This window comes from Galeopterus variegatus, unplaced genomic scaffold (assembly GCF_000696425.1).
Source record: "Galeopterus variegatus unplaced genomic scaffold, G_variegatus-3.0.2 Scaffold1271, whole genome shotgun sequence".
NCBI classification, from domain to species: domain Eukaryota; kingdom Metazoa; phylum Chordata; class Mammalia; order Dermoptera; family Cynocephalidae; genus Galeopterus; species Galeopterus variegatus.
The window spans coordinates 233556-247870 of record NW_007727382.1 but is presented as its reverse complement, the minus strand read 5'-3'; the positions used below and the strand labels follow the sequence as shown (position 1 = coordinate 247870).

The following is a 14315-nucleotide window of genomic DNA, read 5'->3' as shown; positions in this document are numbered from 1 at the left end:
CACTGGGGGTTCCGGGGGCGGCGGGGGCGGGGGCACCGGGCAGTCCTTCCTGCGGCCGCCCGGGACCGTGCAGTCGGCGGCACTCATGGCCACGCACCAGCCGCTGTCGCTGAGCCGGACGACCGCCACCATCGCGCCCATCCTGAGCGTGCCGCTCTCTGGACAGTTCCTGCAGCCCGCCGCCTCGGCCGCCGCCGCTGCAGCCGCCGCCGCGCAAGCGAAGTGGCCAGCGCAATAGGGACGCGCCTGTGGCCGGGACACAGGAACCCGCGGCGGCCTCGGGCGTCGGCTGTACTTCCAGGCTGCGCGCCCCGCCCTGGTCCCGGTTCCCTTGCCCAATCCCGAACTCTGCCTCTCCCCCGTTTCCTCCCCCCCGACCCTCCAAAACCTACCTTCTGTGGCCTCCACCCCGTCGCGCACACCTAAGCTGGCCGAGCAAACTCACCGCGTGCCCGCCGGGAATAGCTTTCCGTACAGGTAAAACGAAAACCGAATTTTCCAAAAATGCACCCCGACGGCGCCTGCTCTCAGTACCGTGGGGATGGGAGGGAAATCCTTTGTACATATTTGTATAAAAATTATTGACTTTCCTTTTGGGGTTTTTATTTTTTTAAGAAAAAAGATCAGTAGATTTAGAGCTCTGAACTTTCATTTTTTTTGAAGGTTCACTCTCCGCAGTTTTATCCGAGAAAAGAAAGTATAGAGACGTTGGGAGATTTTAAATATAAAGAAATTTTCAAAAGGGCGAAAAGTGTCACTCTATTATAAAAGTCTGTTTCTATATGAATGAATATATATGGTATTCTAAATGTTATTCCATCGTGTTGTACACAACTTTGTAAATAAATTTTTAAAATGCTTAGCCTAGTGTTTTATTTAGGTGTCTGAAGTAAATGATAAGCTTTTTAAAGGGTATATATATCTTATGTTCCCCAGAAAATTAAGGAGTTTCAAGTAATGACCACTTTAATCTTTGCTAATTCATAACTCGAGTGTAAGAAAAGGTTAATTGGAGAAAGGAAAGAGTATGTCTAATTTAGGTCATATTAATATTTTTCATTTAGTTTTCACCTAAAGTCAGGATGTGGGTGATGACCCCCTTCATATCAACAACCCATTAAATCTAAATGACCAGACATTTCAATGGATTAAGTAGGCTGTCATTCAAAAAAACAAAAAAAACCCAGAACACCTAATTCTAAACAACAGCATAGTTTTAAAAATTTTTTTAAAAAGAGCAGACTAGTATCTTCCACAATGAAAATTTCCCAAATGAGGGAGAGTTCTTGGTCATTTCAATTATCCTTTCAAAGGTAAGTAAATTCCAAACATTCCTGTTTTTAGCATTTAAATCTTAGATTTTTGAAATTACTTTTCATCTCTTAAGTAGAAGTGGTAAATAAAGCCAGTTGGCTTTAAAATTTCATGTTACAGCATTTTAAATTTTGCAGTGGGATTGTATTATCTATTTCAACCTGATAGATAATACGTAGTTTTATTTTCATAATACTTTCAAATAAGATGCTTCTCGTCCCTGCAACCGACGCCTTTCTGAAGGTGGAGGAATGGTGGCCTTAATACCCTTTTGAAAACAGGTGCACATTACCTCTTCCCTCCTTTTTCCTTTACCTTAGGCTAGGTTAGTGTGAAATGCGAGGTCGTAGGGCAGAAATGGGGGAGGTCCTCGTAGATCATTTTAAATGTGCATTTCAGCTGTTTCAACCTTTTTTAAAAAAAAATAAGAATTAAAATAGAAATGAAACATCTTGGTGCGGGAAGCCGGTTTGAAATGGGGGAGGTCCTCGTAGATCATTTTAAATGTGCATTTCAGCTGTTTCAACCTTTTTTTAAAAAAAAATAAGAATTAAAATAGAAATGAAACATCTTGGTGCGGGAAGCCGGTTTCCGCCACCATCAGCATATCCTCAAACGGCATCAATTTTAATTATTTTGTAATTAATTTAGCCGTTACAATTACTTATGTGAAATCGCCTTTTAAAACCGGAGCGACTGGCAATACTGTCAGCTCGGCCCTGTGTGCGTCCTGCTTGTTAAACATGGCCAGTCCCTGGCGCTGTAGTCCACCTTGCCTCCCTGGTCGTGGAGATGCCTCTCCACCGCGGATCCGAGTCTTCTTCGCTACTGCAGTAGGCTAAGGGTAGCTTTGAAAGACATTTCCTTGCAAATACCACGTCTGTTTTTCCTGGTAGATGGTAAACATTATTGTGTCCTGAGTAAACATTCCTTCGAGATCAGGGTCCTAAAATAAAACAAGCTGCCGGGGGTGAGAGAGTTTAACTTGATAAACAAGAACCTGATAATCAACCACTGCCTAGAGGAGCAACAGTAACCTTCATCGAGAGGAGATTATGGACCACACGGTCTCCGGGCGGGTCCCTTCTAATCTCCTTTTACAAGGAAAGCTAAACGGATCTAAATTTGTTTGTGTGTTGCAGCTATAAAAGTAACAAGTTGTTTCACAGTTGTGTCTGGCTAATCGGTTTTTACACAAACAGCAAATGGTACATGATTTGTGCAAACACATAGAGGTTATTTCTAAATTTAGCTGACACCCCTGGGAAAAGGGAAAGGCAGGGCTTCTTGAATTCACTTTTAGCTTCAAGAAGCTGCTGATCCAAGGCTTCTAAATGACATTGGATAACAGGGGCCTCATTCCATCCCTGATCCTTTGTTACTTATAAAATTACTCGCTCATATTTCCGCGCATAGCAGCAATACCGGCCGAGCCTGCGCCCGCAGCCTGACACTCAGCCACAAGCCGCTGCTTGAGATCCGCAGGGCTTTTTCCAGCGATGCATTCGTTAGGCAGCGGGGTGCAGACGAGCAGAGATGCACCGGCAACTTTCCTTCCAGCCACTTCTCACCCTTGAACTACCTCCTGGAAAAGGTCCCCTTCCTTTATGTCTTGGAGGGCAGGAGACTCTCAGGCCCAGACCCCCAACCGGCCAACGTCTGTTTAAAAATCTTGGCAGGTGTTAGGGAGATAGGCCTGGGCGAAACAGCCTGAAAAGCTCCTTTTGGTTTAAGCTTTTAAACCACGAAGGTTTAGAGCAGAAGGGGGAATGTAAATATCACTAATAATGAAAGCAAGCACTTAGTGGTGGGGCGGGGGACGCTTGAAATCCACGTTTGATGTTATCGAACGCAGGTACCTGCGATGGAAGGCACCGGAACTCGCTTTCACATTGAGATTTAAAAGCAACACGACTGATGTCCGCTTTTTATTCCACTTAACAAAAGAAACCTAAAGAAAGGGGGAAGATTTATTTGCAATAAAAGGAGGACACAGGTTGATTTTTTTTTTTTTTTAAATGGGGAGGATTTTAGCTTTCGGCTACACACGAATTTATACATGTTTCCACTTTCTCCGGCACCCATTTCTAAAAAATCAATCCAGCCCAAAAGCCCGTGGCCCCTAGAGCGTCCTCAGGGCGGAGTTCCTGAGTGGGGTCCCCACACCCAGTCCCTCGGGGAATAGAGGGTGAATCTGGATGTCCAGGGAAATGCGAAAAAAGAGTAGAGCCAAATACACGTACCGGCTGTGCAGGGCTCTCGCTGCGGTGGCGGATGTGGCCTGTAGGGGGCGACGAGCAGAAGGAAAACTTCCCGGTTTGTCTCGGAGGGTCCAGCCCCAGCCCTCAGAGGCCTTTCTCTCTCCCAGGCTCTGAGCCCCCTGACACCCTTGCTCATCCTAAGGGCCCGGGACGCCAGGGCCGAATCTCAGAGAAGCTGCTTTCCTCAGCATGTCTCCCGGAAGGGACGGAGTCCCGAGGGGAGTTTGTCCTAAAGATTGGAAAGCAATAAAGTTTAGTGATGAGGAAACGTTGACCTGGAAGCAATTAAGAGTTATATTTAAGGTTATTTATTTTACATGGTTTATAGGAATAGTCTTGGTAGTGAGAACATGAAATGCTGGTGCGGGGTGGGGGGGCCTGTTTTAAGGTGGGTTTCTTAAGAAACTGTCCTGAAGACCTGAAGAAGATGTGATCTGAAAGCAGGTTCCAGAGTCATGAGTCCATCCGACTCCACCTGTGTCCATGGTGGTGTAGACTGCAGCATAAAACAGCGCGGGGGGAGGGGGTTGGAAGGGCATTCTGAGTGTGCCCAGGCCAAGTCTTGGAGGGTGGTCCTATTTCATGGGAGGGGATTACAGGAAACAGTGGAATGAGAGACTTTGCAGAAGGCGTCCCAGAGATTAGGCATTTCCTGTGACTTTGGACAAGTTTGCTTGATTTCCTTGGATATCTCCATTTCCTTGACTCTACAATGAGAACGAGTCTGCCTGCTGCTTGGGCTTGCAGAATTAGGTGAGTTAGTGCCAGTAAAAAATGTTTTATAAACTGTAGAGAGCGGAGGGCATGTTAAGGTTTTTTGGTGTTTGGCTTGGTTTCGAATGACCAGATGTTAGGCTTGCAGAATTAGGTGAGTTAGTGCCAGTAAAAAATGTTTTATAAACTGTAGAGAGCGGAGAGCATGTTAAGGTTTTTTGGTGTTTGGCTTGGTTTCGAATGACCAGATGTTATGTGTGAAAAATGAGTTTTTCTAAGAGAGGTCGCAGAACCTATCCCAGCCCGTAGGTGCCTGGAAGGATTTTGCAAAAGAGAGGCTGGTCACAGGAGGCTTTTAAATGGTGGCACCTCCTCCTGGTCTTGAGACCTCCGACCACGCCCTAGGCCTGGGGAGAAGCCGCCTGTGCCCACCCACCCTTCAGCCCGCACCCCAGCTCGAGGCCGGACATATTTCTTTCTGGCTGAGCGGTCCACCTTGCTGTTTGTCCCTATGCTTCCCCTAACCGAGGCAAGTGGGGAAACCCGAGCCCTCCACTGACAGACGCCCGTTAGCGCACGACTCAGCCTCGGAGGCGAACTAAAGGTAATCAGATCCCAAACCCGCGTAAAAGACCACCCTCCGTCGCCGCCCTCCAACAGTTGGCAGAGTTACACTCAGGGCCAACTTCTGTCTTCACCACCACCACCCTCCCTTTGCCCTCTGAGGAATGTACACGCCATTCTTTGCAAGGAGGGTGGGTGCGCACAGAACAAAATTTGAAACGAGTTGTTGCAAAATCAGCCAGAGTGTCACAAGAAAACACGATCACCTCACTTTTATTTTCCGAGGTGGTATCTTAACATCAGAATTCTCCTAAAGGAAGAATTAAATTAGTCTCCTCCCCATTTGGATATAAAACTCGAACCAAAAGCCCTTCTATTCCAGGTGATTTCGTGCTTATGCACACAGCTCGGTTCCCTCAGTGGCGAGGTGGGGAGGGAGGGGACACCTTCATTCTCTGGGTCCTCGGTGCCGAATTTCCGACGCATCTTCAGAAAAGCAGTCAGTCCTAGAATGTCTGCGTTAGAAGTGACCCCGGAGATCATCCTCTCCCTTTTTTCACATAAGCCCAGAAGGTCCCGTGAGTTACCCAAGGTCATTCAGCGGCCCCAAATGTAAGCCGTAGAAATACTCACAGGAGGGGCCGGCACACCAAGGTCGCAGGTTCGGATCCCTATATAGGGATGGCCGGTTAGCTCACTTGGGAGAACGTGGTGCTGACAACACCAAGTCAAGGGTTAAGATCCCCTTACCGGTCATCTTTAAATTATTATTATTATTATTATTAATAAAAAAAAATAATATATAAAATAAATAATAATAATAATATATAATAATAATAATAATTATTATTATTATTATTTCAACTATAGGACATTCTGGAAAAGGCAAAACTATGGAGACAGTGAAAAGATTAGAGGTTATCGGGGCTTTGGGGGGAGGGAGGGATAAATCTGTGGAGCGCAGAGGATTTTTAGGGCTGTGAAACTATTCTGTATGGACACATGTCTTTACACACTTGTCAAAACCCACAGAATGCACAGTACAGAAACTAATGTTAACTATAGACTGTAAACTATTACCTATTCTCAGGGAATAATAACGCATNGAGACTTTGCAGAAGGCGTCCCAGAGATTAGGCATTTCCTGTGACTTTGGACAAGTTTGCTTGATTTCCTTGGATATCTCCATTTCCTTGACTCTACAATGAGAACGAGTCTGCCTGCTGCTTGGGCTTGCAGAATTAGGTGAGTTAGTGCCAGTAAAAAATGTTTTATAAACTGTAGAGAGCGGAGAGCATGTTAAGGTTTTTTGGTGTTTGGCTTGGTTTCGAATGACCAGATGTTATGTGTGAAAAATGAGTTTTTCTAAGAGAGGTCGCAGAACCTATCCCAGCCCGTAGGTGCCTGGAAGGATTTTGCAAAAGAGAGGCTGGTCACAGGAGGCTTTTAAATGGTGGCACCTCCTCCTGGTCTTGAGACCTCCGACCACGCCCTAGGCCTGGGGAGAAGCCGCCTGTGCCCACCCACCCTTCAGCCCGCACCCCAGCTCGAGGCCGGACATATTTCTTTCTGGCTGAGCGGTCCACCTTGCTGTTTGTCCCTATGCTTCCCCTAACCGAGGCAAGTGGGGAAACCCGAGCCCTCCACTGACAGACGCCCGTTAGCGCACGACTCAGCCTCGGAGGCGAACTAAAGGTAATCAGATCCCAAACCCGCGTAAAAGACCACCCTCCGTCGCCGCCCTCCAACAGTTGGCAGAGTTACACTCAGGGCCAACTTCTGTCTTCACCACCACCACCCTCCCTTTGCCCTCTGAGGAATGTACACGCCATTCTTTGCAAGGAGGGTGGGTGCGCACAGAACAAAATTTGAAACGAGTTGTTGCAAAATCAGCCAGAGTGTCACAAGAAAACACGATCACCTCACTTTTATTTTCCGAGGTGGTATCTTAACATCAGAATTCTCCTAAAGGAAGAATTAAATTAGTCTCCTCCCCATTTGGATATAAAACTCGAACCAAAAGCCCTTCTATTCCAGGTGATTTCGTGCTTATGCACACAGCTCGGTTCCCTCAGTGGCGAGGTGGGGAGGGAGGGGACACCTTCATTCTCTGGGTCCTCGGTGCCGAATTTCCGACGCATCTTCAGAAAAGCAGTCAGTCCTAGAATGTCTGCGTTAGAAGTGACCCCGGAGATCATCCTCTCCCTTTTTTCACATAAGCCCAGAAGGTCCCGTGAGTTACCCAAGGTCATTCAGCGGCCCCAAATGTAAGCCGTAGAAATACTCACAGGAGGGGCCGGCACACCAAGGTCGCAGGTTCGGATCCCTATATAGGGATGGCCGGTTAGCTCACTTGGGAGAACGTGGTGCTGACAACACCAAGTCAAGGGTTAAGAACCCCTTTCCGGTCATCTTTAAATTAAAAAAAAAAAAAAAAAAAATTCACAGGAGGAAAATGTGTTCCTCACCCAGGAAGGATGAGTCACTTGAGAAAAGGAAAACGGTGCACACTGGGGCAGTGATGGCTGGGAAGGGGGGAGAGGAGAAAAAAAGACAAACACAGACGCGCTGGGCCGAGCGGGACTAACCTCCAGGAAGGAGGTTGGCCTCGAGCCTGGGGCCTCCCCGCGGCCCAGGGCGCCCGCTGCGCCGCAGCCCGTCCGCGCCGCTCGCCCAGCGCTGGGCGGTTCTGCGGGGACCGATGGCCCCCTTTCCTTCTGGCCTCGACATTTGGGAGGGAAGAAAGAAGGCGGGAACTGCAGGCCAGAACTTCTCCTTACCCAGCGGACTGGCGGCCCAGCCAAGTCGGTCCCCACGGGCGTCCCCCTGTGTCCCTCGCCCTTGCGCACGGCAGGATCACCCCCGCGCCGGCTTCCAGGGCTCGGCCTGCGGGACTCCAGCTTCCCCTCCCCGGAGGGATGAAAGGGAGAAGAGAATTCGAATTAATTAGAGAAGAAACCTAGTCGTAAAAGGCACCCGCTGCGGAAGTGGGCGTGCAGCTGGACGCGCGGTGGTGACTCGTCGCCCGGCCCTGTCCTGCGGCGCCCCAGTCGCCGGCGCATGGGATGCTTGTAACGGGAAACAAATCCCAGGCTGTGAACCTGGGGCGGCCGAGAAGCCCCAGCCTGGGATCTCTGGGGAACTAGGGACAATTTTCTACTCTCTGGTTAGGCCACAGCCCTTGCGTAAGGTCTCCCGGCGACCCGGCCAGGCTGGGGAACCGACGGGAGTGACCCCAACCCCGGCGTGCTTGCCCTGCAACCAACGCTCAGCGAGAAGTATCCTCTCCGCCATCCCGGCCCCCACCGCTCCCGCTTCTGCGGAGTTGGCATGTGGAATGCTCCTTCCCCGGGGCCGGCTACGGGAGCTGCGGTGCACGTCTTATTGAAGAGGGGGGAACTTTGGTTCTTTCCCTCCCTGCATCCCTCCTACTGTCTTCCCCACAGATGGTAAGGAAGACTCGAGTTTTCTCCAAACAGCAACACATTTTGCCCCATGTTACCCTTTTGTGCAAGGGGCGCGTGCTCGGGTTCGCAGGCAGCTCTGCTGTCAGCGCTACGGCAACCCCCAAACCCCAACTTGTCTCTCCTCTCAAGCGCCACAGGGGAGGCAGCGCCTCCTCCGGGAAGCTTTCCTGAGTCTCCCATCCTGGGTTAGTTGCTCCTTCTTAGCCCACCGTGCCAACTGATGAACCACGGTCATTATCAATGCCCTGTGAGTTCCTTACTGACTAACATTTTCAAGCACAAAGTTGACAATCCAAATTATTTATCTACTGACAACCTTGGACCATGGTGGCAGGGATGGTAAATCATGAAAGCTGTTAATTGATAAAGATCGGGTCTTCTCAAGAATTTGGAGGATTGTTTTCTTTCCATTCCTTTTCTTCAGTTCTTTTCTTTATAACAAATGCTTTTATAAACACCCTGTGAATTTTTTAAATGGATGAATTTAAAAGGCATTTATTAGAGGTCTAAAAAGTATAAGACACGTCAATTGTTCATTATATAATTGGATTTTCTGGCATGTTTTCTCTGCCGTTGTGAAATTAGTTGAAAACTTTTCCTCCCAGCCTGAAATTCAAGCAGCTAGTTCCACCTCCCACTAATAGGGAAACTCCTTTAGAATAGCTGGGGTGTCAGCCAGCCTCTGCTTTAATTTTTCCAGTGGAAGAGAAACCACTACCTCACAATACAATCCATTCCACGTAGAGGCATCTTTATTTGTTAGTGAATTTGAGAGTCATTTGCTCATATTTTCATATTAAAGATAGTCATGTTACCATGTGTTGGGTTTCTTTATCTAAAACACAAAAAACTCGCTGTACTTTGGCTTTTACATCAAAACTACTGTTTGTGGGGAAAACTGAACAAGGATTAAAGCTTTGAGAAAGCATCAGGGTTTTGCATTCAGTGTACATGTTCCAGGATGGCCCCTGGGCCTTGCTCTGAGACCCACTTGGAGAGCCTTCATTAGTTACTACATCACCTAGGGCTGGCTTCAGATTACACTGGTGGTAAAAGTCTCATAGAATGGTTGTTAGAATTTTGTGTTCTTTTTTTTTTTCTTTTTTTGGTCCTTTTTGAGACCGGCCTGCCCCGCGCTCAGCCAGTGAGTGCACCGCCCATCCCTATATGGGATCCGAACCCGTGAAGGGAGTGCTCCCAGCGCCGCACTTTCCCGAGTGCGCCACGGGCTCGGCCCGTACTTTTTTTTTTTTTTAACGAGATAAAAAGCATTTTTAAAAAAGTTAAACAAAATGTTTAATTTCTCTTTTGTTGCTGTATCCCTTGGCATAAAATTATCTCTTACCTATTAGTCATCTAAACCACTCACCACATAAAACTAGAAACCTACATGTCTTTTTTTTTTTTCTTTTTTAAAGATGACTGGTAAGGGGATCTTAACCCTTGACTTGGTGTTGTCAGTACCACGCTCACCCAGTGAGCAAACCGGCCATCCCTATATGGGATCCGAACCCGTGGCCTTGGTGTTATCAGCACCGCACTCTCCCGAGTGAGCCACAGGCCGGCCCTGAAACCTACATGTCTTTTCTGGAAGATATTAATGTATATTCTACTATTTAATATAGAGAAGCAGAAAGAAGAAAAATCTCAGATTATGTGGCCATTGCCTTCCAATTGAATAATGTGTTCTTTTGTGTTATACATCTAATACTTTTTAAAATTTTTTTGTAAATTTATATCCCAGTTTGTGTGGCCCCTATTGATTTAGCCTTTATATAGCTCTGTTAGCTTCTTTCTTTGCCATTGTTACAGATTATGCCAGTAAACCATCTCTCAAATTTTACCATCTTGAAAATGTAAATGTTGGTTACAAGAGCAAGGTAGTATCAAGATCAGCAAAAATTAATCACAACCACTGTGAAACATCTGCTTTATTGATGGTATTTCAACAGCATCACCTTTCCACATATATCAGAAATTATGACTTTATGATAAAGTTGCTCTTGTTGCTGGAGGGAATTGAGAGCAAGAGTTAATAGATTGGATTAAAAGACAAGACTAATTCCTAGTCTTACTCCTGACATTGAACTTGGAAGTATCTGATGAACTCTATATTTGCCCACATAAAGACCATTATTGAAAATTTAGCTGAGAGAAAGAAAGAAAGGAATTATAGTATAATAACTATCATTTTAAATTTTTAGCTTTTTGAGTAACTGTTAAAAAATTTAGAGTTTTTTTAAAACTTGATTTCACTTTTGTCTTGATTTAAGATATCTGTCATTCTAAGATATCTGTCATTCAAACCTCCAGCAGCTTGAGAACTCAGTATACAGTATTGATACTATATACTATAGTTTAGTGTAGGGGACTGAACCACCCTCCTCTACCACCACCTGTAAGGCCCAGTGAAATTTGAAGAAGCCCCACAGAAGATTGTGAGCAAATCCACCTCAACTTTGGGAACCATTATTCTAGTGCAGACTATTCAATGTACACACTTAATGGATTACATTTTTTCCTGTTGCATTAAAATATTCTTACATTAAATGAAATGAAGTTTGAGAAATCAGTTTATTAATTATAAGAGCTAAATAGTTATCATGTGAGAGATAGCTATACTGTATTTTCCAAATTGATTCCCTTGATAAGGGGTGGTTTATTATTTGAGACACAGAATGATATTCTGAAAAAAGCATCGGCTTTGGATTTGATAGTTCTAGGGTCAAATCCTGTCTCTGCCATTTCCTATGTGATCTTGATCAAATTACTTAACATCTCTGAATCTCAGTTTTCTCATCTATAAAATGGGGATCATAAAATGAAGATTTACTGTGATCTATTTAGAGTGCTCAAAAATGGTGGCTGTTATTACTATACAGTTTTGCTGATTTTATAGTCGTCATATTTTCATGAGGCTACCTTTATTTTTTTCTCTGATATCATATACCGAATAGTTACATTTCATATTTAAAAGTGGAGTTACTGATACCACTGTCCCTTCCATCCATTTGAGCTAGGTATCACTTTTGTGTTCTCACAACTTAACAAATGTGAAACGATTTACTCTGCAGTGCTGCTTGGTAAATCACTTTTTCACTTTCAGGGTATTTTTCAGTCTCGTGGATGAGAGGTCTTGACAACAGTCATTAAAGATATGAGAGCACTTTCACAAGAACAAGGACATGTGCCTTATGTCTCTTTGCTGAGCTCTGGTCTGGGTGGACTAATTTTAACATTTTTCTAGATCTACACTAAGATTTCAGTAGGATAAGTCACTCTCTTTCTAGACTGGATCTGATTAGGCCAATACCTAATTTTGAGCTTGTGATAACCACCTCGGTTATACTATCTGTTTAATGGGAGGATGTGAGGTTGTATAGTTAGAGGAGGGTGGGATAGAGGTCAACTGATTTAGGTTTGCCAACTGGTGACTTTGGTTAAGTCACTTGAAACTCTAAGCCACAGATTATCATAATATAGTGGAGACACATTTATGTCTGTTTAACTTACTTTCATTAAACCAAACATCAGAGAGAGAGAGAGAGAGAGAATGAAAACCACTTAAATGTGAAGCTGCCTTGAATTCCGCTCAATGGGCATGTAATGCAGGGAAGTAAAGTAAGGGTGGCACGAAGTTGCTGTTTCCATAGTTAGTCGCAGTTCCCTTATGCATTTACATTGTGAGCATCTTGCTGCCAAAAAGGGTATCTTGATGTTTAAGTACACTACCCTTATTTTTTTGAACAACATGGTCTGTAAGTGCAAATCAGCTATTATATTTAGAGCTCGACCAAAGGAAAAGCTGGCTATCACATTAATGGAGAGATGGTGTGCTTGCTTACTTTAAGGGCAAATTTAAATTTTTGTGGCTAATTTTTATTATATTTAATTTTTACCTTACATGTTACCTTAGGATTTAACTCCTGCATGAGATGCAATTTCCATCATTATATCTGCCTTACCAGGATTGTTCTGGGAATCAAATGAGATAATACATGTTTAAGTGCTTTGCAGAATTCATGGTGCTCTGAAATGTAAAATGTTTCTGTCCTCTGAACAAAACTTGGCCAGAAATCCATTTAAATGGTTTTACTCTTATTCGCTTTGTGTTTTCACATAGAAGGTGAATTTTAGCTAAGTACAGAAAGAACAACAACCACAATGATGATGATAATGATGACAATGATGATGATGATGACAATAGGAGCTAAAAAGATTAACTGATCACCTACCAGGAAATGTGCTTAGTGCTTTAAGTGAATTATCTCAGTTAGATGCTGCTTTGGGAAAAGTTGTTCCTCTTAGGTTTTCTTTTTTTTACTAATTATTATTATTATTATTATTATTATTATTTTGGCAGCTGGCTGGTACAGGGATTGAATGCTGGACCTCAAAGTTATCAGCACCATGCTCTAACCAAGTAAGCTAACCAGCCAGCCCCTTCCTCTTACCTTTTCTATCTTCCAGGCCCTCCTAGAGATACCTCAGCTTCAAACATTATATATGCCATCTGGGAAGCCTCGAAATTACTTGTGTGGTGTGTGTGTAGCTAGTATTTTTTTATTCTTATGGAGCTAAACTGATAAATGTTACATGAAGAAATACTTATTTCCTACTCAACATGTTCCCATAGGGAGGAATTGTCATTAGAGGAACATGTGAGCTTCTTCATCTTAGTGAGCAGAGGAGAGTTATCTTACCTGACTGGTGAGTTTGGAAGAAGAAACTGGGCATTTATGGATTAATCCTTTCTGTGCATTTTGTACCTGCCTGCTTGCAGAGAAGATACATTCAGGTTTTTGGTCTCCACCATGCTGTGACCTTAGCAGACCATCCTCTATAGTTGTGGGTGAGGTCTGCACCTATTTAGTGCTGCCTATGACTGGGTAGGTAAATCTGACTAGTTCAGTAACTATTAGCAAGTCCGCTTCACTGTACATCCTTCAATTTAGCTTTCACCATAAATAAAGCTAACATTTTTTATTTCCAACTCCTGTGTCTACTTCTCAATTTGTTCCAAATTTAGATGGGAAAGAGAAGGGTTATGAATTAACTACTTAAAAACCTAACAAAAGGCAGTATAAGGGGGTGATTAAGAGCACTGGTGTGGAAATGAGATTGCTGGATTTCAAATTCTGCTCCATCACTTATTAGCTGTGTTAACTTGTGCAAGTTACTTAACCTCTCTTTGCCTTAGTTACCTTACCTGTAAAATGGAAACAATAATATTACCTACCCTCGTAGAATTGGTGAGAGAATTAAATGAGTTAACACATGTAGAGTGTTTCGAACAGTCCTGGGCATATAATAAGCATTCAAAAAATGTTACCTATTCTTATTATCATATCAATACTAACAGCTCACGTATACAATCTAAATATTTGCATATAATTTGCATTCAGCTTCTAACTTCCTTCCTGCAATGTACTGAATGTTTATGTGCCCCCAAAATTCATATGTTGAAATCCTAATCCCCAAGGTGGTGGTATTAGGACATGGGGCCTTTGGGAGGGAATGGAATTAATGCCCTTAATTTGCTTGATTATAGTAACTATTTCACTACGTATAAGTACAGTCCATGCGCCAACAAGGGACTGCATATATGATGGTGGTTGGAGTAAGTAATAGGCTATCCCATATAGTCTAGGTATATAGGCTATACCATCTAGGTTTGTGTAAGTACACTCTATGATGTTCATGCAATGACGAAATTGTTTAACAGCACATTTCTCAGAATATATCCCTATTGTTTTGTGTCTATGTGGGAGAAACCAGCTCATGTTTAAACATATACTTATTTTAAGTAAACACATGACTATATAGCAAAACATCATGTTATATACCTTACATATGTACAAATGAAGAGTCACAAAAGAAAATAAGAGTAAAGGACATCACACAAAAAGTAAAAAACAAAGAACAAAAAGGTCCCTGGCCCTTTTACCTTGTGAAGTTACAGTGAGAAGACAGAAGAACAGGCCCTCACCAGACA

General features: G+C 44.1%; 1 protein-coding gene across 1 annotated transcript in view; it reads left to right on the top strand.

Moving 5' to 3' along the window:
* The window catches only part of FOXD3 (forkhead box D3), a gene marked incomplete at its 5' end in the record, with an annotated part of 1756 nt that extends 912 nt beyond the window's left edge, over nt 1–844 (top strand). Inside the window, one exon of the mRNA XM_008575995.1 lies at nt 8–844. Coding sequence (XP_008574217.1) covers nt 8–238 — 231 coding nt within the window. The remainder of the gene's footprint in view (nt 1–7) is intronic.
* Between the last annotated feature and the right edge of the window lie 13471 nt (nt 845–14315).